The sequence below is a fragment of the Talpa occidentalis genome, unplaced genomic scaffold (assembly GCF_014898055.3).
Source record: "Talpa occidentalis isolate TD23 unplaced genomic scaffold, MPIMG_talOcc4v2.1 talOcc4.14, whole genome shotgun sequence".
Lineage (NCBI taxonomy): Eukaryota > Metazoa > Chordata > Mammalia > Eulipotyphla > Talpidae > Talpa > Talpa occidentalis.
In genome coordinates this window covers 17,123,976-17,149,200 of record NW_023601433.1, presented here as the reverse complement: position 1 = coordinate 17,149,200, position 25,225 = coordinate 17,123,976, and the positions used below count along the sequence as shown (strand labels likewise).

Below are 25,225 nucleotides of genomic sequence, written 5' to 3'. Positions count from 1 at the left end.
CAGGGGTGCAGGCCAGAGATGCAGGGGGCGGGGTATGTGTGAGAGGATTTACCAGAGACAGTGGGGAACAGAACGGGCAGATCTACTGAAATACACTGCTGAGGGGAGCAGCAGGCAAGACAGGAGAGGTCTGCTGCGCCATGTGGGTCACCTCCCTGGCCGGGGATCGAACTCATGCTGCAGTGTCTGCGTAGAGCTTCTGGAGACCTAACCACTTGTGCCACCAGGGAGTGCAATATTTTAATATGATCACAGCATATCTTGTATTCCATCACTTTACTTTCATGTGGGAAAAAAAAAAAAGAAAAGAACTTTTGGAATCTAACTGTAACACTTAGCCCAGGGCAGAAAGAGAGAAGCAGTGATCTGCTGACTGAAACGTGTGGGTTGGGAGCCAGAAAGTCACTCAAACAAAACCCACGTTTTGCTGGAGAGTAAGGGACCTCCAAGGGCCTCCAGAAAAAGTGTTCTCTGGTAGGTTTCAGTCTAATAATCAGAATCCACTCCCTGTAACTTTTTTGCATTACCTAGAGGGCAGCCAGTGGGTAATGCAACCTCTTGTGGTTTTCACCCTCTAGTAGCCAAATTCGAACACTTGATACCCATACCCATCAATTTTGTTTTTCATTGGGATGCGGGTGGGTGCGTAAAGAGGGAGTGGGGGGGGTGTTGAGGGACTTTAGAGCAATTTTACTTCTAAGCATTGTGACAAGTGACTCCACTCAATATTTCCTTACGATGCGTGTCCAGTTTTCTGGAACTAATTCACGTTTTCTTGTGTCAGCGTTTCCCACAAGCCCGCGCACCCGTCTGTCCTGGCTCGGCAGGGACATGGGTGGCACCCCAGGGATCTCCGCGGGGCGCTCAGGCGGCCACCGCCCCTAGCTGGCGGGTCTCCTGCGGCGCACACCTGGCGCACCTGCCCTCGCAGCTCTCCCGCCCGCGGGGCGCAGGTGAGCGCGCCTCCTCGGAGAGGTGGGGCGCCGGCCGGGGTGGGGGGCCCGGGTGTCCCCCAGCGTCCGTTCCGCCGCGATCCCGCCCACCCTGCGCCCACGGAGCAGCCGCCCCGGGACAGCGCGCAGACCCCGGCTCCCTCGACGCGCGGAGCGGGGGGAGCGCCAGGATCCGCCCGCGGCCCCGCAGAGCCGCGGGGGCCTAAGCCAGCAGGTGGCCCTCGAGGACCTGCCCCCCGGGGCGGGGAGGCGCGGCGCGGCGCGGCCGCCGGGGATCGCTGTCCCGGCGGCCGCTCCTCTCTCCCCGCCGCCGGGGTCAGGCGCGCGGCCCGGGCGGCTCCGAGGCCGCGGGAGTCGGGAGGGCGCCCGGCGCGGAGCGAGGCGCGCCCGGGCCCCGGCGCGCGCGGAGGGAGGAGCGCCGGGAGGAAGGGGCTGAGCCGGGAGAGCCCCCGCCCCGAGGAAGGGGAGGAGGCCGGTGTTTCCTGGCGCATTCCCGGCCCGCCCGGGTGAGTCACTCGGGCAGGAAACTCCCAGCGCGCGCCCGGGACCCCGAGCCGCCGCCGCGGACCCAGGTGAGGAACGTGGGCGCCCCCGCCCCGCCCCGCCCCGCCCCGCGGGCCCGGGGGAGCCGGGGCGGCCCACTGGATCGGACCGGACCGGGCAGCGGCGGCCGCTCCGGGCCCCGCCGGCTGCCAGAACTTGGCCCTCGGCGGCGCGGCCTCTCGGCGGCGCGGCCTCCCGGGAGCGCCCGGCCCCGCGGCTCCCGCGCGCCCGGGCCCGCGCGCCCCGGCCCTCGGGGTCCCCCGCGCCCCCGGCCTGCGGCCCGGGACCCTGCGCCCCCACACCCTGCGCCCCGGGACCCCGCGGCTCGGCACATGGCAGCGCGCCAGCGGGGAGGGGTGCGCTCCGCAGTTATTGTTGGAAAGTGGGGGCGGACCGCGGGCTGGGAGGGGGTGCCGGGGAGACCCGGCCGGGCTTCGCCTCTGCGCCGCCGGGGAGGGAGCGGGCGTCTGGGCGAGCGAAACCATTTTGCGGATTCTTGGAGAGAGGAGTTTGGGCTTTGTTAGGAGCCGGGATGGCTCCGCGGGCAGCGCCGCTCGCCCGGCCCTTCTGCGGCGAGTGCTTTAAGCCTGGAATGCGTGCGCTTCATGAGCCGCGCTCCGGGGGTGCAGAGAGAGGGTGCTCGGCTCCTTTGGAAGTGGGGGTTCAGGGGCGTTGGGTTCGGCCGGGAGGGGCGCGCGGACGAGGGCCACCCTGGACGCTGGCCGCTCCCCACAGGGGGCAGCGGTGGCTCGTGGGACCCGTGCGGGGTGGTTTGCGCTCGTGTGGGCGGCCGAGATTTCCGAGGGTTTATTTTCTGCCAGTGGGGGTGCGAGCCCCGTCGGGCAGTTTCTGCTGCTCCGTGAGCGCGGCGTGTGTCTCGGCCCCCGGGCTGGAGCAGCGGCGATGCCCGGGCGGCAGCTCAGGTTGCTGAGCTTGACAACTCGCCGCCAACTCGGGGAGCTGGGGGACGGCGCCCCCAAACCCCGGAGCGGGACCCACGCATGTTGCCCTCGTCCCTGCAGGTCCTCGCTGGTTTCCTGTGGAAGGAAAGCTAGATCTGCAGGCACAGGGACTGACAGAGGAATCAGCTAAATAAACGCAGACGGCGGCAGGGATGCATTTGCAGGAATGCGATCAATGGGAGGACCGTGCGGATGCGGTTTGGCTGCCTCCCGCCCACCCCCGGCCCGGCCGACTCCATCTCCGGGAGAGACACAAACAGGGAATTGTGGTGGCAACATTTCCTGTGTTAATGCATCTGTTGGTTTCCAGATAGGTCACTCAGAGAGCATGTACCTCTCGCGTTGGGATTTTTTTTTTTTTTTGGTATGTGTTTGTTTTAAGATGTACCTATAGTAAAATTTACATGTAGTAAAATTTTTTTTTAAGAAAGGTTTTTAATTTATTCAGTTTCATTGTAGTTACTCTGAAAAATAAGCACCAAACAGATACCCTAAATTGAAAATCATCATGTATGAAACTATCACTTACATGTAGTAAAATTTTTGGTGTACAGTTCAGTGAGTTGTTTTTTTGTTTTTTTTTTTTTAGATGCTCAGTCTTTTGTTTTTTGCCTATTTTTAAGCACAGTGACAATTTGTCCATGTTGTAGGTTCGATGACAGCCAAGACATAAAGCAGTTTCAACTTCTCCAAATGCCTTCGTCTGCCCCTTGCAGTGTAACACCGCCTCCCACACCCCCCACTCCTCAACTCCTGGCAACCACTGAGCTGGTCTTCATTCCTGCAGTTTTGCTTTCTCCAGAATGCCACATGTGTTCTTTGAGTCTCATTTAGTTCACTTAGCATGAGGTATTTGGGATTCATCCATATTCTGTAATTTGTCCCCAAGGGGCAGTGACATAAAGGTTTGAAAAGTGTACTTCTAGGAGACGATCTAAGAGATTCAAATAATATTTTTAAGCCATGAGAAAAATCACAAAACTCCAGCTCCTTACAGACTGTATGAAAATGAACTTCCCGGACAGTACTTCTTTTGTAGTTTATGATGGTTTCTTTGCATACATATGGTTTTTGATATTTTTGTGTGTGTCCTTTCATTAACGCAGTGAGATTATATTGTAGCTGTCATCATTTTTGACTTAATAGTTTTAGATTACTTGAAGATCTTTACATGTTAGCATGGACAGTATATGTGCGCACATTTGCCTTTTTCTTTTTTTTTTTTTTTAAGATTTATTTATTTATGTATATAAGCACTGGGTACAGTCAGAAGCACGGGAGGGTGAGAGAATTCACCAGAGCCAGAGTGGGGAGCAGAGCAGGCAGAAGGACCGAAGTACACTGCTGAGGGGAGCAGCGGGCGGCAGGAGAGGTCTGCGCACCATGTGGGACCCTCACCCGGTGGCCGGGGAGCAGCTGGGGATCGAACCAGAGCTGCTGAGCCTGCGGGCAGCTTCGCAACCCAGCGCTCAACCTCTGCGCCACCAGGGAGGCCCTCCCTCCCTTTTTCTTTTTAGTGGCTATCTAGTGTTCTCTAAGTATAGATGTAGCATAATTTAATCAGTCCTTTTTTTTTAAGATGATTGATTGATTGATTGATTGATACAAGCACTGTGTACAGTCAGAGGCGCGGAGGGTGAGAGAATTCACCAGAGCTAGAACAGGGAACAGAACAGGCAGACTGACAAAATACACTGCTGAGGGGAGCAGCAGGCGAGACAGGAGAGGTCTGTCGTGCCATGTGGAACCCTCGCCGGGGGCCGGGGATGGAACTGGCGCTGCAGAGGCTGTGGGCAGCTTCGCAGCCCAGTGTTCAACCGCTGTGCCACCAGGGGAGGCCCTTAATAAGCCTCCTATTAATTGACATTGTTATTTCACATTTGTCACCACTATTACCAATGCTTATATCTATATCTTGTGCACATACTCAAGTTTATCATTCTGAAAGTGAATTTTTTTTAAAGCATACCTAACATTTCTTGTGAACTTGCACATTGTTCTCAGCCAGGTTTGCTGGTCCAATAAAGGTCCGGAGAGTGAACATTTACAGCTCTGGTGTCGCATTCCATGCTGTTAACACCAGATCAGCAGAGACAAATGTCATCTCCAGGTTCTGATCAAACTATTTGCAGAAACAGGCGGTGGGCTATAGTTGGCTAACTCCAGAGTACTTTACCTACTTCTTATTCTCAGTCCTCAAAGGCAGGTGCAGTTTTGATTCCCACTTTACAGCTGAGGAAAGTAACAGAGATGATGATGATGATGAGCACATAACCAAGTTTACATGCATGTAAGTGGCAGAATCATCAGCTTTGAATCCAGCTATCTGATCCACACACTTCAAGTGAAAAATGAGAAAACTTGCCAAAAATACCTTCCCTTCAGCAGTAGTGCCTGGAATCTGACCCTCGCATACCTACTGCCTCACTCCCCTGGATTCTTTGAAGACACTGAGCTTGCTTAGCTACTGGTCCACCAGACCTGGCTCATGGCTCCCCAGGTGGACAGTGTTTTCCTCTGTTCTTCTTACTGTGTGACTTTCAGTGTCTTGTCTTTTTTTTTTAAAGATTCATTTATTTGTGCATATAAGAACTGGGGTGTAGGCCAGAGGTGCGGGGGTAAGAGTATTCACCAGAGACAGTGGGGAACAGAACAGGCAGATTGACTGACGCACACTGAGGGGAGCAGCGGGAGAGTCAGGAGAGGTCTGCTGTGCCATGTGGGTAGCTCCCTGACTGGGGATCAAACTCGTGCTGCAGTGGCTGCCTATAGCTTCATAGGTTGCATCTTAACCCCTTATACTACCAGGGAGGCCCCTGATTTTTATTTTTTTAAAGATTTATTTATTTATGCAAGCACTGGGTACAGTCAGAAGCGCAGGAGGGTGAGAGAATTCACCAGAGTCAGAGCGGGGAGCAGAACAGACAGACTGACAAAATACACTGCTGAGGGGAGCAGCGGGCGCTGCAGGAGAGGTCTGTGCACCATGTGGGACTCTCGCTGACGACCGGGGATCGAACTGCAACCTAGCGCTCAACCGCTGCGCCACCAGGGAGGCCCAGGCCCCTGATTTTTAAAGAAGTTTCAGCAGGGTTTTTATATAGATAAAAGGTAAACTGATTCAAAAATTTATATAACAGGGAAAATAACCTAGAATTGCTAAAAACATGTTTAAAACCAAAAATCAATAGGGGAATCACCCTACCTGATTTTTTTTCCATGATGATAAAATATAAATAATGGAACATTTATCATTTTAACCAATTTTAAGAGTACAGCTTAGGGCCTCCCCGGTGGCGCAGCGGTTGAGCGCTGGGTTACGAAGCTGCCCGAAGCCGCTGGGATGCCAGTTCGATCCCCGGCTGCTCCCCGGCCACCGGAGGAGGGTCCCGCATGGTGCACAGACCTCTCCTGCCACCCGCTGCTCCCCTTAGCAGTGTACTTCGGTCTTTCTGCCTGCTCTGCTCCCCGCTCTGGCTCTGGTGAATCCTCTCATCCTCCCGTGCTTTTGACTGTACCCAGTGCTTGTATAAATAAATAAATAAATAAATAAATCTTCAAATAAATAAATAAAGCCTCTTAAAGAGGAAGCTATTAAAAAAAAAAAAGTACCATTTGGTAGCATTAAATGCATTTACATTGCTGTGCACTCATCACCACTATTCATCTCCATTTTTTCTTCATCATCCCAAACTGGAAAGTCTGCTCCCCTTAAACAATATCTCCCTATTCTCTCATTCCCCAACCCCTAACACCCACTGGTCTACTTCCTAGTTCTACAAATTTGACAGCTCTAAATACCTCATGTAGGAGGAATCATACAATATTTGCCCTTTTGTATCTGACTTACTTTGTATAAAGTCTTCAAGTTTCATCCATGAAGCATGAATCAGAATTTAACTTATTTTTGTGACTGAATAATGTCCCACTGAATGCATTTACCACATTTGCTTTATCCATTCATCTGTTGATGGGTGTTTGGGCTGTTTCTGCCTTTTGGCTGTTGTGAGCAATTCTGCTGTGGACATTGGGTTAGGGACTCGTCTTTGAGGCGTTGTTTTCAATTCTATTGAGTATATACCCAGAAGTGGCATTACTGGGTCATACCTTTATGTTTCTATGTTTGTTATTTTTTGAGGAATTGCCATATAGTGTCCCCAACAGAATTCCTACCAGCAGTGTACAAGGGTCTCATTATACCCACATCTTCACTAACTCTTATTTTTCTGTATTTTTGAAAATAACCATTCTAATGAGTGTGAAGAGTCTTGTTTGATTTGTATTTTCCTAATGATTAGTGAGGTTGAACATCCTCGCACATGTATTTATTTGCTGTTTGTTTACCTTCTTTGGAGAAATGTCTGTTCAAGTCCTTTGTCCATTTTTCAACCATGTTTGTGTTGTTGAGTTGTAGATTTGTATGTATGTGTGTTGGTGCATGTATGTATCAACCCCTTATCAGATACATGACTTATAAGTATTTTCTTTCATTCTGTAGATTGTCTTTTGCTCTTCTGATAGTGTCCTTAGATGCATAAAAATTTACATTTTGATGTCCTGTTTATTTTTTTCTTTTGTTGCCAGTGCATTTGGTGTCATATCCAAGAAAGTCAGTGCCAGATCTGGTGACCTGAAACAGTTCCCATATGTTTTCCTCTATAAGTTTTATAGCTTTAACCCTTGGGTTTAGTTTTTTTTTAATTTTTAAGAAGATTTTATTTATTTATACATACAAGAACTGGGGTACAGGCCAGAGGTGTGAGGGGGTGAGAGGATTCACCAGAGACAGGGAGCAGGCAGATTGAAAACACTGCTGTGGGGAGCAGCGGGCATGACAGGAAAGGTCTGCTGCGCCATGTGGGTAGCTCGCTGGTCAGCCAGGGATTGAACTCGTGCTGCAGTGGCTGCAGATTGTTTCATAGGTTGTGTCTTAACCCCTTGCGCCACCACGGAGGCCCTCTTTTTCCTTCTTGATTAAATTCTTAAATTTTTTTTTTCTTATGACATTGTAAGTGGAATTTTTTTTAAATGTTTAAAAAAAAAATTTATTTATTTATTTATATAAGCACTGGGTACAGTCAGAAGCACGGGAAGGTGAGAGAATTCACCAGAGACAGAGAAGGGAGCAGAACAGGCAGATCGACTAAACACACTACTGAGGGGAGCAGTGGGCACGTTAGGAGAGGTCTGCGCACCATGTGGGACCCTCGCCAGCGGCCAGGGATTGAACTGGCGCTGCAGAGGCTGCGGGCAGCTTCACAGCCCAGCGCTCAACCACTGCGCCACCAGGGAGGCCTGGAATTTTTATTTAAATATCCCTTTTGGATTGTTCATTTCTAATGTTTAGGAATGCAACGGATTTTTATGTGTTCCTTTAGTATTCTATAGGTTGTTTATCAGCTTTAGGAGTTTTTTGGTAGAATCATTAGGATTTTGTACATAGAAGATATTACCCTCTGCAGCTTCATATATTATGAATCTATTATTAGGTGTATTTGTTTATAATTGTTGTTATTTTGCTGATAAATTGACCCTTTTGTCATGTTTCTTGGAACATTTTTTGTCAAGTCTATTTTTCCAAAATTAGTATAGCCATTTCTCATTACTCTTTGCATGATGTATTTTTCCCCAGACTTTTAGTTTTACCCTATTTGTATTTTTGAATTGTTACATTTGAATATATGGTAGGATTTACACCTGCCATTTTATTATTTGTCCTCTTTTGCACCTTATATCTCAAGAGCCTGTGGCTGCTAGCCAGAGCAGCTCTGCAGGAACCAGTGGGGAACCCACAGTCGCGTATTACATAGACAGCTCTTGACCTGATTTCTGGTGATCTAATGGGAAGACTGCAGAGCATTCCAGGGATGAGATTTGCATCTATATGAACTTCTTTGTGTCAAACACCTCTGAGAAACATGGTCTGAAGAAAATCTGGAAGTGTTCTTTTCCCTCTGTGTTGACCTGAGCCTGGTGTGCATTTGTGTTGTTCAGCAGAAACCCCCGAGCACTCATTTACCTGAGCTCTTTCCCATCTAGTTGTGTCAGACTGTCTCACCTCCAGGCTTGACTTCTGGGACAGAAATAGTGGCCCCTGACCTGTGGTTTCAGGTTTGTTAGCTGTGGATAAGACAGGTGGATGCTAACAGTTGTCCCTGAACCCAGCATCTTTGTGATTTGTATTGATAACTCAGGTACTCCACTAGCCAAACTCATCAGGTCCTATTTTCATCCTTCCCAGCACACTATTTGGGGAATTCTTTGCCCAGAGATGATAAGACCGTTCCATGTGCCCATCTTGACCTAGCCAGAACAGCGGAATGGGATTGATTCATCCTTGAATGTCTTCCCAGAAAAAGGTACACTTGGCTCTGAAGTACCACAGTTTCTCTTCAGATGTGGTGACGAGGACTTGCCTCATATTTAGGCCCCTGTCTAAAGCTTGATATACATTTAAAATAATGGTTTTATTTATTTTTTTTTATAGAGGCATGTTTTATTTATTTATTTGTTTGTTTGTTTGTTTTGTTTATACATGCATGGGTACAGTCAGAAGCACGGGAGGGTGAGAGAATTCACCAGAGCCAGAGTGGGGAGCAGAGCAGGCAGAAGGACCGAAGTACACTGCTGAGGGGATCAGTGGGCGGCAGGAGAGGTCTGTGCGCCATGTGGGACCCTCCTCCGGTGGCCGGGGAGCAGCCGGGGATCGAACCGGTGCCGCAGAGGCCGCGGGCAGCTTCGCAAGCCAGCGCTCAACCGCTGCGCCACCGGGGAGGCCCTAAAATAATGGTTTTAAATTTCAAATTTCATTTTAAATAATGTTCATTTTAGATAATGTTCATTTTAAAAGTTTCTCCATTTTCCACAAATTCTACCTAGAGGGACCAGTTTCTATAAAACCCAAGAGCTTTAAAACCCTCTGGGCCCTTGACTTGTTGGGGTCAGCTGCCCCCAGAGATCATTGTGTAACTAAGGTACATCAATTGGACCTGTGCTTCATCTCTTCACAAACTTTAACAGCTCCCCCTGCTCTGGAGAGCACACCTAGAAGGTTTTGTACACAACTTGTGTTTTTTCTTTTGCTTTGATGGGGTGGGGGGTACGTGTGTTTGTCAGAATTCTCTAGAAAAGCAGAGCCAATATGATGTATGTGTATGTAGCTTACCGTGTATGTGTGTGTGTGCATACATACGTACATATTTTTTTTAAAGATTTATGTATACAAGAACTGGGGTGCAGGCCAGAGGTGTGGGGGGTGAGAGGATTCACCAGAGACAGAGTGGGGAACAGAACAGGCAGATTGACTGAAATACACTGCTGAGGGGAGCAGCAGGTGAGACAGGAGAGGTCTGCTGCGCCATGTGGGTCACCTCCCTAGCTGGGGATCAAACTCATGCTACAGTGGCTGTGGATAGCTTCGTAGTGCTGCGTCCTAACCCCTTGTGCCACCAGGGAGGCCCCTGCATAGAGATATTTTAAGAAATTGGCTTACACGGTTATAGAGGAGGCTGCTAAGTCTGAATTCAGAGTAGACGGGCTGGACGCCCAGGGAAGAATGAAGGCAGAGCCCCTTCCGGCTGGAAGTCCTCAGTCTGTTTTCTCATAAGGCCTTCAACTGTTCGCATGAGGCCCACTCACATTATGGAGGGTTATCGACTTCACTCAGTTTGCTGGTGTAAGTGCTTAACCGCATCGCATGTTCCTTCACAGCATCATGGTGTTGGGTCACAAACTGAATCATACCATAGCATAGCCAAGTTGACACAAAATTAACCGCCACAGGGGATAATTTTTATTCTGCATTTTAACAATTTATAATTTAGGTCATTGCTTCCTCCAGCATAGATTGCTAAGTGCATGCTGATGGTAAACCCTGTGTGAAGGGTGGAATTGGAAGGGGTCCCAGCCCTTTGGCACTACCAGCCACGCAAGAGGAGGGCAGCACTGTTGGCTCTTCCCCTACCGGGGCCAGGGAGTATGTCCCACGTGGTGTCATTATCAGAACTTGCACGCAAGTGAGAGAGGCTGTGCCTACCCCCCTCCCTCCCCCGCCCGCCCCGTGCACTGGAGGTGACAATGGGTGAGCCCACTGGAGGATGCCTTTACCGAATCACCGTAGTCTGGGGGCTGGCACAGGGCATGATTCCTGCCCTGTACTGTGGTGCGGCCCTGTGCCCGGTTGGCTGTGTAGTGTTTGTATTCCAGTCACACATTTTGGGCGGCCCCAGGTTGTGTGGGTTTGGTTGTGATTCTGGAAAGGGCTTTGAGAAGCTTCTGGAACTCTCAGATTCCTGATTTTTTTCCCCAAGATCAAGGCAGGAGGGGAAATACCCTTATCAGGCCACTGGGGTGTGCATCAGCACCCCTATCCCCTGACTGGGGTGGGGAGCCCTGTGTGTAGCTGCCTCCCCTGTAAGGACAAGAGAAAGACTGCACAATCTAGTCAACCTGAAACGTGAAACCTCACATACACATACAGATGCTCTCAACTTAAAATGGGCTTACGCCCCATAGGCCATCTTAAGTGGAAAGTATTATAAGTCAAAAATGCATTTAATACACCATAACCACCCCAAAATCATGGCTTGGCCTAGTCTGCTCAGAACACTTACACATTCTTAGCCTACAGTGGGTGAAATCACCGGATGCAAAGCTTGTTTTATTATAAAGTGTTGAATATTCTGTAATTTATTGAAGACTGTACTGAAACTGAACAGCAGAGCGCCCTAATTCAGAATTCAAGGTGCAACCCTGAAGGCCTGTGGCTTTATAGCATGATGGAATTAGTAGGTGTAAGTCAAACCATAATAACTGGGGTACCCTCTGCATATCATATTGTTCCTTGTGGGGACCCCAAAATGTACAGAGGCACAGAAAACTGTCACAGTGAGGATCCTCTCTGGGGCATCTGTTCACCTGTGAGCCCTCCCGACAGGGGAGGAGCAACTCCATCACATTCACAGAGACCTGAGTACAAATCTCCAAGAGACAGTTCTTTTCAAAGAATATAAACTGGTATCTGAGTTTGCTGCTTTTTTCTGGGTCACAAGTAGAAGTGAATTTGCATTTTTGAGACCTCTCATTGTTTTCTATAAGCTGGTTTCTTTCAGTTCCTAAAAACTTGGGAAGTGTAAAATGAGTAAATAACTGAAACTAAAAATTTCAAGTTGATAGTACAAAAATGGTAGGAATTTGTTAAGTCTAATGTTACAAAAGATGTAACTTAACAAACCTAAATGATTCACTTTTTATGAACTCAAAGAATCACCACTTTGAAACCAATATTCAAGTCATTATTTTGACATTTCTTTTTTTTTTTAAAGGTCTATTTTTTATTTATACAATAGCTGGGGTACAGGCCAGAATCCTTTCTGGTGAGAGGATCCACCAGAGACAGAGTGGGGAGCAGAACAGGCAGATCTACTGAAATACACTGCTGAGGGGAGCAGCGGGCGAGACAGAAGAGGTCTGCTGCACCAGTGGGCAGCTCCCTGGCTGGCCACGGACCAAACTCGTGCTGCAGAGGCTGCTGCGGACAGCTTCACAGCGCTGCGCTCAACCCGCTGCACCAGCGGGGAGGCCCCTATTTTGACATTTCTTGAGGGGAGAATAGGCTGCTGTATTCCAGAATTAAACGCCAGGACTTGTAAAAATCCACAAAATCAAAAAACCTACTAGACTCCAGGGCTTACATATAAGAGAGAAGATCAAGCCAGGGATGGGAAAGTTTCACTTTCGGCTTCCCAGAGCCTAGAAGTTACTGAGAGCAGAATAGGCACTTGACGGATACTTAATTAAATGAACAAATAAAAAAAAATTTGGAGCTGACTATTTTCTTTTTAACAAAGGCCAGCACCCTGCAAAGATCTGAAGCGTCCTGACCATAGTAATTACAGTAGTAAAGCTGAGTTCACTCTGGGCTGACTTGCCTGGAAGCGTCTCTGAGAACGCTGCCCTTGGGTGCGAGGTTCCTGGGCCGCCTCCGAGGAGCCTATCGGGCTGGACCTTCCTTCTGTGAGTGTAGCCTCTGGGAAGCCTTCCTCCAGGCAGACACAGGGATTGCCAGGCAGGTGCTCTGGTTAGAAAGGTCCATTACATCTGAAGCAGTTGTGAGTGTGTGACCTGCCAGCAGTGAGGAGCCACCAAAAGCACACCTCCACTCAAGGAGTGAAGACACACCTTTCCCCAAGGGGGTGTGTGTGTGTGTGTGTGTTCCATTTTTCGGTTTTAAAAGTAAATTTCATACTCATAAAATGTTGCAAAAATAAAAATTGAACACAGAACACAGATCACACAAAAACAGACATGACTCTTTTCCATCTATTTGACCCCCTCCACTCCTAAACAGCTCGTGTATGTTTCTTAAATAGGAATGTTCTTTTACCCAGGAGACAGTTGCCAGCTTTGGGCCCTTTTTAGAAAGTTTATGGGTTCCTGCCCTAGGGAATATACTGTGCTATATTAATATGTGGGAATAACAGACCTAGTGAACAGCCTGCCCGTCTAAACAGCTCCTTCCGAACAGCCTGACAGTACAGACACAGCTCAGCGATAGAACAGAAGAGAGGGAGGCAGAGGGGTGCAGATAGCGTGATGACCTTTTACAAAGACTGAAATGTGCCTTTTCAGAATGTGTACAGAGGAGATGCAGCTTATATAAAGGAAAGCAGGGGCTCTGTGCCCAGTGTGTGGACAGGGAGGTGAGGTTCACCGTGGGTGTGGGGCAGGCCCCGCTTTTGTCATGCGTGCACATGGCTCACCTGATTGTAAACATCAAAGGGTTGACAGCAGCTCAGGGTCTAGGGGCAATTGTGCCTCTGAGGTTTGAGAAAAAAATTCCTGTCATCCGCCAGCTTACTGAACTTTGTAGGGATCCCGATATTACTTTTAAGTTTATTAGGTGACTTTTAAGCTTTGGGATTAGCTGTGCCTCAAAACTCCTTTCCAGACCCCAGTCATCTGATTTCTCAGTGGGCTCATGGGTGAGGAACTGCCTCCTTCCCCGGGCTGGGGCTGGCTGAGGACATTGCAAAGGGAAAAACCTGCAAGTTTGATATGGTCAAACTTTTAAACTGAAGTTTCACAGACAAAAAACGAGTGACATAAAAGAGCAGGTAACCTGGCCCCGGGGGCTGTGCTGCCGCCACTCACAGCATGGACATCTTTGCGTTAGTGGGTGGCTGTCCTCGTCCACGAGGAAAACACTGAGCTTTCTTTTTTTTTTTTAAATAATAAATTTTATTTTTATATTCCCCATACAATTGTAGCCCCCCCATTCTGACCCCAATCCCTCCCCTCCCGCCCCCGCCCCCTAAAAGTGTCTCTGGTTCATAGTTTTTTGTTGATTTTGATTTTCGCTTTCTTATAGTTATTCATTTTCCTGGTCCCTTATTTAAGTTTTCTAGATTCCTGCTATGAGTGAGACCATCCGGTATTTTTCTTTTTCTTTTTGGCTTATTTCGCTGAGCATGATCCCTTCCAGCGCCATCCATGTTGCTGCAAATTGCATGTGTTTATCTTTTTTGAATGCTGAGTAATATTCCATGGTGTATATGTACCACATCTTCTTGCAAATCAAAACTACCATGAGATACCATCTTACACCAGTGAGAATGGCACTATTAAAAACACTGAGCTTTCTAAGGACCAAATGATGGGAAACAAGCCAAGCTGGCGAGGCACATAAGAAAAAAACAAAACAAAACCCTGAGTGATTTTGTATAGAAATGTGTTCAACTTCAGCAGCAGTAAAGGGATGCAAATTAAAAGAACGTCCTGATGCTGTTCCTGTCCTGAAGTGTAAAACTGAAAGTGATGCTTGGATGCTGCTGCGGTGAGGCACAGGTACCCGCAGCTCTGTTTTTGTTTTTAAATTGAGGTGTAATTAACCTGTAACATTACGTTAGTTTCAGGTGTGTAAGAAAATGCTTTGCTATTTGTATATTAATGTGAAATGATCACCACAGTAAGTCCAGTTAACAGCCATCAGCTCACTTTTTTTTTCATGTGATGAGAACTTTTCAGATTTACTCTCTCAGCAACTTTCAGATATACGGTGTTGTTAACTCTAATCACCACGCTGTACAGCTCCGTGGCCTATTTATTTAATAACTGCAAGTATGGACCTTTTGACCACCTTGATCCATTTCCCCCACCACCCCCCTCACTCCCTACCCTGGCAGCGGCCAGTCTGTCCTTTGAATCTATGAGCTTAGCTTTCTTTTTTTTTTTTTAAAGATTTATTTTTTTTTATTTATACAAGCACTAGGTACAGTCAGAAGTGCGGGAGGGTGAGAGAATTCACCAGAACCAGAGCAGGGAGCAGAGCAGGGAGCAGAGCAGGGAGCAGAGCAGGGAGCAGAGCAGGCAGAAGGACCGAAGTGCACTGCTGAGGGGAGCAGCGGGCGGCAGGAGAGGTCTGCGCGCCATGTGGGAGCAGCCGGGGATCGAACTGGCGCTGCAGAGGCTGCGGGCCGCTTTGCAACCCAGCGCTCAACCGCTGCACCACCGGGGAGGCCCCTATGAGCTTAGCTTTCTGTTGGCCTGTTTACATTCCTCTTATCACTCTGGGCTGATATCATGCAGTCTGTCTGACTTCTTTTTTTCATTTATTTCACTTAGCATAATGCCCTTGTGGTTCATCCATAGTGTCCCATACAGTGGGATTTCCTTCTTTTTCTAATGGCTGAATAATGCCATTGTATAATATACCACCACTAAGTCCATTCATCCACGGATGGACCCTGGGGTAGATTTCATTTCTTGGCTGTTGGGAATAATACTGCAGTGGGGGTACAGGTATCTTTTTGAATTAGTGTTTTCGATTTCTTCAGATAAATTGCCCAGAATTGGAGTTGCTGGGTGATTAGCCACACTTTTAAAGACAGTTATGCAGTTTAAGAATTCCCTTTTGGGATGCGCTGCTGGAAAAGTTTTCTAAAAACTCACACTGACCTTTTTCTGCCCAAAGATAGCAATCTTAGATTTTTTTCTTGGGAAGAGAAAAATTTGTGAACTTAAGTGGTTAGCACAAATGGAAGGCTCAGAGGCATTGCTGGGCCTGAGCTCTTGGTGAGCATTTATGTGTCCGTTGAAGGGAGAATAGGCCCCGGCACAGACGGCTCTCCATGATGGAGCCTGGTGGAAGGTGTCCTGTTGATGTCTGCCGGGGCTGAGCTGGGGAGCACTGGGAGGGCAGGCCATGTCTGGCTCCTGGGTGCTGTTTCCTCTCTCAAGTGTTTGGGTGGTGCGTGTGTATCTGCAGTGGTGGGGTAGACAGGCGGGAGCTCTGTGAACTGCTGTCTGCTTTTATCCCATCGCTACCCAGAGCAGGCACTGCTTAACTGGCAGGACAGACTTTCTGCAGTCCTGGAGGGGACTGGAGGTAGCCAACTGGACCAGTCCCGTTTCTGGCTCTTGAGTAGCCTCTTCCTCCTGCGTTCCCTCCCCTTCACAAACCTGGCACTTGTAGAGTTGGTGCCTGGGGGTGGGAAGTTGGAGACTCCTGCCTGTGGGGAGGACTTCTGGGGACGGAGATTTCCTGGGATGCCAGCGTCCTGGGACCCAGGGCTCCCATACACAAGGACAACAGCAGACTGAAGCAGACACTTTTAGCCCACATGGCTTGACTAGTGATAAGTAGAAATTGTGGGTGGTAGGGGGGCACTTATAGGCAATGTGAAGTCTCCAGTAGGGTCAGTGTTCCGCAGCTCCCTCTGCCTGGGAGAATGGCAGGGCCAGCCCAGTGCACACGGGATGGGTGCTGGATCTTTGTGGGACCTGTTCCTCAGCCAGGGCAGGTCCTGCCTGTTGGAGCACATCACACGATGGGGTGGGCGGGGTAGAGGCAGGTTCCTTCCCAGTCAAGTTCAAGCAGCGGGAATGATGAGCAGCCACCCTGCTTGTGAAGTGCTTTAGGTGGTACCAGCACCTGATGTAATGCTTAGGCAGCACAGGGGCAGCTTGGGCTGCTGGCGGTGGGGGGCATATCAGCTGTGCTGTGGGGTGTCCTGCATTTAGCACAGATACAGCTGTGTCAGGTGGTCAGGTTGGAAGACTTAGGTGAGTGTCACCTGGGGGTTTCCTGGGACACTAAGCTGTCACTGACTCAGCGTGGATGGGGAGCCCTGCTGCCCATTCAGGAGGTAGGTAGTGCCCTTCCTCTGCTATGTGACCAGCCCCCAAGTGCCTGAAGACTGCCCCCCTGGCTTGGCTTCTCTTATCAGGAGGACCGTGCCGAGCTGGCTTATTTAGCCTTGATGTCTGTACACACGTTCGCACTCACTGAGTTCTGTGTGAAACATGAAGGACGTGGCCACAGTCACAGGAAGTGGTCAGTCACTAGTGACAGGTGCTGAATGTCTGCATCCCGGACTGTGGGGGCAGCAGCCACCCATCACAGAGAAACCTGCCCAGTCTGAAGGCCTTCAAATGGGGCGATGAACCAGGTGTCCCCCTGTGTGCTTGGTGTTCAATTGTGGGAGCTGCGTGGAGTGTTTCCACTTTTTTGATGGGCCCCCACAGGGGCATTTGGGACATGGCACAGGTATAGCCGTGTCAGGTGGAGCCGGGGTACAGGAGTCCTTGACTGAGCTTAGGAGTTAATGATCCCCGACCCCTTCCTGCCTTTTATTCATGGATTGACTTTAACATCATAGTAATTTTGCCATACAAATCTCAGGAGGCATCCCAGTGCATGAAACAAAGGTGGGGCCGCTCTCCTTTGCTGTCATGGGTACCCCAGGATTCCAGGGAACATGGCTTGAAAACCACAGCTGTAGGCAGAAGGCGCCTATGCAGGTGTCAGCAGGAAGAGCAGCAGGATCAGAGTCCTGCTTGCACAGCTGAAAGGAATGAAAAGGAAAGTGGCCACTGCGAGTGCAGTCTGGGGGCTCCGGTTGGTGAGGGGCTGGGGGTAAAGTGGGGCTGTAGTAGGATGCTTGGGGGGGGGCATGTAAGAAGGAGCCAGACCCTGTAATTTGGGAAGATCACCCCCAGGGGGCAACTGACTTTGGCCGCAGTGTCTGTGCATTGAGGCCAAGGGGCCAAGAGCCATGTCCCCAAGGGAAGGGCTGCCCAGAGCGTCAAGATTTCTGCACAAGGGCCTCCCTGGTGGCGCAGGGGGTTAAGCACTACACTATGAAGCAATAGCAGCCTCTGCCACACGAGTTTGATCCCTGGCTGGCCAGGGAGCAACCCACATGGTGCAGCAGACCTCTCCTGACTCACCTACTGCCCCCCTCCCCCAGCAATGAATTTCAGTAGATTGGCTTGTTCTGCTCCCTACTGTGTCTCTGGTGAATCCTCTCACCCCCCGCACCTCTGGCCTGTACCCCAGTTCTTTTATTAAAAAAAAGTGAGGGTGTGTCCTCGCTAGAGCCAGTTAGTGGAGCTGTGCACCAGCTGAAAGGAGTCATATCTTTGTTGAAAAGAGAAACTGCCAGGGTAGGGCCTCCCCAGGTGGCGCAGCAGCGGTTGGGCACTGGGCTGTGAAGCTGCCCACAGCCTCTGCAGCGCCGGTTTGATCCCCGAGGGTCCCACATGGCGCTACAGACCTCTCCTGCCACGCCCGCTGCTCCCCTCAGCAGTGTATTTCTTCAGTCTGCCTGTTCTGTTCCCCGCTCTGGTGAATTCTCTCACCCTCCCGCACTTCTGACTGTACCCAGTGCTTGCATAAATAAATAAATAAATCTTTTAAAAAAAAAAAAAAAAGACACTGCCAGGGTAGCTCAACACCTAGGTTGCAAAACGTGGTAAAATCCTCACTTGACTTTAAATAAATCTTTAAAAAAAAAAAAAAAAAGATTTCTGCACAAAACCCACCTGAGGCTTCAACACTTTATTGTCCTGATTTTCAAGCAAACCTGGTTGGCTTCTCTGTTGATGTAACAGTTCTTCTGAGGCCCAATCCCCTGTCCCTCCCTACCCCCAACCTCCCCTTACTCTGGGGAACCAGCTGGAGGCCAAGCTGGATAGCAGTGCAGAAAAGCACATTGTTTCAGCCTGGGAGAGAGAAAGAAGCAGTTCCATGCAATGTGCTTCTCTTCCTCAGATGATTTATTTTACATGTGAGCAGATTGCATGAAAAAATTGGATGTTTCTACTTTACTGGGAAGTACCATTATTTGCATGTAGAAGAGGAAGAAAATCGATGCAGAAACGTTTCCTACTTTCCACGGTTGCGCTAAACTGGAGTTGGACAAGCCAGATACTTTCAAGTTGTAAAGTGAAAAACTACGAGTTTGGAGGTACTGGGAAGACTTCCATCAGAGCCCCTGTCTAGACACAGGCCCCCCACACTCGCTGGTGTTACGGATGCACGGGGTGTTGTCTGGGGATGGCACTGCAGGCGCCTGATGGGCATCAAAGGCGTCAGTTCCGCATTTTCTGCCAGTGGTTTTACCATGTTTTGCAACCTTGGTGTTGAGCTACCCTGGCAGTTTCTATTTTCAACAAAGATGACTCCTTTTAGCCCGTGCACAGCTCCACTCACTGGCTCTAGTGGAGGACACACCCTCACTTGAGTCTGACACTGAACCTCCCTCCTCCAGGTTGCCCTGGAGGGATCCCCGCTTTGCTGGGCACCTCCCCACCTGCAGTGGTGCTGGTGTTGCCTCCCGCTGTCCCTGCCATCCCTGCTATATTGGGTTTGGGCCACCACACCCCTGAGTCTCTGCACTTGGGCCTGGCCTCGGCCTGGCTGCTGCCATGGACACCACTGCCTGCTGCTCCAACTCACTGCTGCTCACGTACACACTGCCCGACCCCCTTCTGGTTCCTATCCCCGGACATCTAATCTTTATTAATAGGCACATTCCTAGCACATTAGTTTTAATTTCATTTCTGCTTTCATGGATATTAATTTATCTCATCAAGAGGGTATCTTGGTAAGAGTTAGAGATTCTGTGAAACTACTGAGTTTCTACAAAAGAACCCACCTTCATGCTGCCCAGAAACAGAGAAAACAATCAAATCATGTGTTTTTTGAATGTTTTTATTCACTGTTCTTAGTTTCAAAGAGTTTGGTGACAGTTACGTTTTATAGACCTATTGGATTTAAATGTCTGATTCACTCAAGAGTTAAATGTAGAAGCTGCTTTTAGACACAGAAGGACTCAGAAGCGCAGTTTGCTTATTGTTCATGTTTTAAGCATTTTCACTTAGTGTTTTTAACACTACCTTCCAAGCAAGTGTCCTCCAACCGATGCCCATTTGCCCCTGGGTTCCACCTTCATTGTATTTTTCCCCCTTGTTCTTCGTTTTCTTTCTTTTACACTGGTAGACAAATGTCCTTCCAAGCACAAGCAGATTACTCAACCAGGAAGTGTTTTCAGTTTCCAGAACACTACTGGGGGGACAGTGACAGAATAGAAACACATCTCTATGGTGATAGAACTTGCTTCTCTAATCTGGTGAAACACCAGGGCCTCCTGCATGGCCCATGACCTGCCCCAGGGCTTTGCAGGCTGAGGATGTCCCTGCTCAGACGAGAGAAAGCCCGGGAGACCCCACCCCACCGGGCACTCACAGGCCGGGCCCCATTGGTGTGGCCCAGCCTTGTGGTCATCCTGAGGCATTAGCAGGGGGTGAACCGGACCAGGGCCCCCCAGGAGCAGACCCCCCCATGCTGTGCTCTTAACTCTAGGCTGTGGCCCCTCCTTGCCAGCTCCCCAGACTCCTGTCCTCTCACCCCACTGCGAGGCCCATCTCAGTGCACCTGTCTGACTCCTACGTTTGTTTGTCTTGTCTGTGCAACGAGTTTTCTGATTGTGGAGCCTGTGTCCTCCCAGGGAGACTGGCTGACCGCAGGCACACACACCTCTGCGTGCACACACTCATCCACACACAGGCACACACATTCATGCACATCTCACACTTCACTCTTCCCCTTTTAATCTCCTGGCACAGCCACACTGCCAGGTTGGGAGTCGGTCTCGCTGCTTTCATTTCTGTTTGTTCTTTGCACCCTAAATGTTCTTTCTTTTTTAAGACTTGGGTTATTAGGGACTCGTCTGTTGCTGCCTTTTCACTGAACTGCCGGCTTCCCTTTCTTCCCACCCACCCACCCTCAGGCTGCCCAGAAACAGAAAAACAATCAAATCACCTTTTTTTTTTTAAGAAGTGCTATTATTCACTGTTCTTTGTCTCAAAGTGCGGGGTGACTATTCGGTTTTACAGGACGTGACTTACCTTTCCTTACCCTGGCCCTGGCAGTGTGGGGCTAGGGGGAGGGACGGGTACTCTCTCAGCCTCTGTCCTGACCCTACCCCCCCCCCCCCCACCCCCGCAAGGGCTTCCCCACACCTGCCCCGTGAATGCCACTGTCATTTCTTGGTCTAACTCTGGCCTGGACCTTGAATGCACAAAAGGCCTGGTGCTGGGGTCAAGCTGGCTCTGTCCCCTACTTTGTGGCCAATGAGCTCCAGGCAGCTGGGGGCCTCGGAGCCTCATTCAGTTCACCCACCAGACTGTGAAGGGATGACCCCACAGCAGGGGCAGGGGGATAAGAGGACAACTTTTGGGGGCGATTTCAGGGTGAATCTGAGTGAGGGGTGGACAGCAGCACATGAGGGCAAAAGGAAGATGAACTGCTGTGGGGCCTCTAGTCTGGCACTGAGAACCCCAACGTCTTGCCCACCTGCTGTTCCCTGATCTCTTCCTCTGAGGTTCTCGGATCCCACCTCGGTCCCTGATTCCACCTGGGACCTTGACCCCATCTGCAGTCCCCTGACCCCTCTCCCTGTTTCCTGGCCCCTCTTGGGGTCTTCTGATCCCTGCTGGGCCCCTGATCCCACCTGTAGTCCCTGATGCCCACCTGTGGTGCTGAGAGCACTGTGCTCAGACCCCAGTTCAGGTCACTCAGACTCCAGGTCTAGCAAGGGGTGAGAGGAAAGACTGCTCCTGGCAGCACTGCTGCTCATGAGCCTCAGTAGCGTCTTCCATCTGCTCACACAGAGCAGGATCCACGTAGCCCAGAAGGTGGGTGGTCTGTGTCAGGCCACCAGTATGTCCAGACCCCTTATGGAGACCTGCAGCAGAATTTGAAGACTGTACCCTGTACCAAACTGAGGCTGGGTTCAGGGTGCCAATAGGTGTGGCTGCTCCTGGCTGAGTCAGAATAGACCCCTGGGCCCTGGGTGCCCCTCACCTCGGACCGGAGGTGTGGGTGAAGTCGGAAGAGGCCACTGTGCCCCTGGGAGCTCAAGGGACTGAGGGCGCCCTTTGTCACAGCATCGCCTACCCTCTCCTTTGGCCCTGCCAGGGAGGTTTGTGCCGTCCACCAGCCAGGACCCCCAAGCACAGCTCCCCTGTGATGTGGCTGGTGAAGAACAAGCAGGGAAGATGCAGCACAGTGCGGGGTGACATGCTGGCCTAGCCCAGGCTGCAGAGCTCCAGGTCCATCCACTGGCAGTGAGGGCGCTGAGCAGCTGCGAGCACAGGTGTCCTTGACCGTGTGTAAGACCAGAAATTCGGGAGGCCATAAGAAAGCCAGGGCATGTAAAGATTCAAGGTAGGGGCCTCCCTAGTGGTGCAGGGGTTAAATGTCAGCACCATCAAGTTATTGGCATCCACTGCGGCCCAAGTTTGATCCCCTGCCCGGGAGCTGACCCATAGGGTGCAGCAGACCTCTCCTGTCTTGCCCACTGCTCCCCTCAGCAGTGTATTTCAGACAGTCTACCTGTTCTGCTCCCCGCTCTGTCTCTGGTGAATCCTCTTACCCCCTGCACCTCTGGCCTACACCCCAGCTCTTGTATGCATAAATAAATAAATCTTTAAAAAATAAATAAAGATTCTGGGTAGAAACCTATGATGTACCCCAAGGAAGGACAAAATCAGGGGGTTTTATGAAAAGAGAAAAGCAATCTGAGTTAAGTGGTTAAAGAGTAGGTTAGTGTTAATAGATCTAAACTATGAACTGTTCTTGGCAATGCAAAGTTGGTTTTACTGATTCTGTCAAGGATGAAAAGGGGACTGAGTGATTCTGTCCCCCAAGTACAAGTCCATCATCATCAGTGCTCCCAACTGGATGACTTCTCAGACAGCTGTCTGTGTGGTCTCTTCAAACAATGCTTTCTGAGCTAGCCCAAAGGTCTCCGGCCTAGTTCAAGGAGATGGGTATTGCAGTTCCTCTGTAGCATCTCCTTGACTCCCTTCCAAAGATGGCTTCCCAGATGTCAGCCTTTCACAGTGGGAATCCTGTGCTCCACTAAAACAGTGTCTGGAAGAACAGCCAAGTGTGATCAGTAGTCCTTTGACATTATTTTTAAAACTCCGTAACTTACAAATTAAGTTAGTTGATGACTTGTTAAATAACAGTCTCCTAACATATTTGAATTCCTTTTTATAATAAGCTTGACAAGCTGTGGGATTTGGGAGCAAACTTGAGTCTTGGAAACTGCTGCTGGTAGAAAATCAGTCAGGGGAGGAAAAGGTCCTATTTTCGTGGCCCAAAGACGTAGACAGAGGAGAGCACGTTGTTTGCAGGCAGTCCACCCTGTGGGGAGACGGGCAGGAAGTGCTGAGGCTAGCACTTGGTGACCCAGGCTGGGGCCAGTCCAGCCAGCCTTTGTCTTGTCCCGGCCGTCTGTTTTCTGCGTTGAGCATCTTGTTGCACCATCAGAAAAACGCCAGCACGTGGCTGTTCTTACCAGGCAGTCAGCAGTGTTAGTGCAAGGGCGTAGGGGCCCTATCCTGCCTGAGCAATTCTGTTCAACTCATTCTTGGCTCCGTGATGATTTGCTCAGGCTGTCAGAACAAATACTACAGACGGGGCAGCTTCAACAACACAAATATGTGGTTTCAGTTCTGGAGGCTGCAAGTCTGAGATCAACGTGTTGGCAGGGTTGGGACTGTGTGTGTGTGGTGCATGGTGAGTGGCAGGGACTGTGTGTGAATGTATATGTGTGCACAGGGTGAGAAGCTGGGACTCTGTGCATGTGCATGCTTGGTGTGCAGCCTGGGACCATGTGTGCACATGTGTGTGAATGCATGTGCATGGTGACTCAAGTGTAATTCACATTTGTTATTCCCAAATGTCCTCAGGGTTTGTCCATGTTGTAGCCCGTGTTCAGTTTTCTTCCTTTTGAAGGCTAAATAATGTTCATCATGTGTATAAACCACACAAGTACTGCTGTGTCTATACAAAGAATAATGCCCTTAAGCACTGACTTGAAATAAGCTGGGCATTTGATGTTTCCTTGGGATGAGTCTATGGCCCTCTTCCCCAGTCTCTCTCCTGAACCAGCAACCTGGTTCAGATGCGAGAAAGGCAGGAGGGTCCGTGGGTGCTGGGTGGGGTGGGGTGACTGGACCTGTGGCCCATGTGGGAGGTCTTCGAAATGTACAGAATAGCTCTGGGAGGAGTGTTCTGTAAATCCACAGAGGTCCAGTTGGTGGTGGTGGTGCTCACCCGCTGATTTCCTGTCAGTAAGTGGCAGAGAATTGTTGGCATCCCCACTGCACTGTGGATTTACTTCTCCCTTGGGTTCTGTCAGTGCTGCTCCATGTAGGTTGAAGCTCTTTTGTCATATCCCTAGTCATTCCCTGGCTGCGGAGTCCACTCTGTCCGATAGTTACATGGTCACTCCCACTTCCTTCTGACAAATGCTTGGTTTATTGTCCCCCCTTTTACTTTCAACCTACCCATGTCATTAGATTTCAGATAAGTTTCTGTAGATGGCATGTAGTTGGGCTAGAATTTTTTTAATCTATTCTGACAATCTTTGTCTTTTAATTGGTATGTTTAGGCTATTTATGATTAATGTAATTATTGATATGTTTACATTTCGGTCTATTATCTGACCCCCTCCCCCTTTCTTTGGCTTATAACCCATTTCTTTTTTTTTTTTTTAAAGATTTATTTATTTATGCATACAAGGCCAGAGAGGTGAGAGGGTGAGTGGATTCACCAGAGACAGAGTGGGGAGCAGAACAGGCAGACTGACTGAAATACACTGCTGAGGGGAGTAGTGGGCGAGACAGGAGAGGTCTGCTGCACCATGTGGGTAGCTCCCTGGCCTGCCAGCGATCGAATTCCTGCTGCAGAGGTTGCGGACAGCTTCACAGTGCTGTGCTTAACCCCTTGCGCCACCAGGGAGGCCCTATAAGCCATTTATCACTCACAGTTCTCACAGGAGGATAGAAGCCTTAGATCTGTGTTAGGGTAGCAGTATGGTTGGGTTCTGGTGGGACCTATGATTTTGTGACTTATAGTAAGGAATATATGTCTTCCCCTGTGTCCAGCACAGAGCTCCTAACATCCTTGGAATTTAAGTGATAAGAAAGTTAGAAGTGTCTTGATATTCATAACAAACTCTTTTTAGTCGCACCTTAATTTATGTGAATGAGGTGGCTTTTGGAAAGCACCTGAGAATGGGGGCTGGTTGTCAGGGGAACCAACCATGTGATTGGAGGGTTGGAACTTTCATTCTCACCCCCATATTTTCCCTGAGAAGGGACTGGAGGTTGAACCCATTGCCGGTGACCAGTGATTTCATCAACCACACTGTGAGGAAGTTTCCATAAAAACTCAAAAGGTTGGGATTTGATGAGCTTTCTGATTGGTGGAGGTGCTGGGAGGAGGTGAACACGGGAGCTTTGTTCTCCTGTCCCGTAGCTTGCCCTGTGCTCTTCCATCTGGCTGTTCCTGAGTTATGCGCTTTCATAATAAACTGGTGCTTCTCTGAGTTCTGTGAGAACAAATTAGTCAAACCCAAGGAAGGGGACTTTGGAACCTCTGAGCTATGAAGTCAGAAGCCAGGTGACAAT

At 49.7% G+C, this 25,225-nt stretch overlaps 1 protein-coding gene across 3 annotated transcripts in view; it reads left to right on the top strand.

Moving 5' to 3' along the window:
• Positions 1-1,415: 1,415 nt before the first annotated feature.
• Positions 1,416-25,225, top strand: part of CYFIP1 (cytoplasmic FMR1 interacting protein 1) — an 84,975-nt gene continuing 61,165 nt past the window's right edge. For 2 of the 3 annotated variants that reach the window (XM_054694807.1, XM_037510146.2), the window contains exon 1: positions 8,700-8,817. In XM_054694807.1, the coding sequence (XP_054550782.1) occupies positions 8,800-8,817 (18 nt within the window). In that variant the 5' untranslated portion in view covers positions 8,700-8,799. Of the gene's footprint in view, positions 1,526-8,699; positions 8,818-25,225 lie in introns of those variants that run through there. The other variant, XM_037510147.2, reaches the window with a different exon arrangement.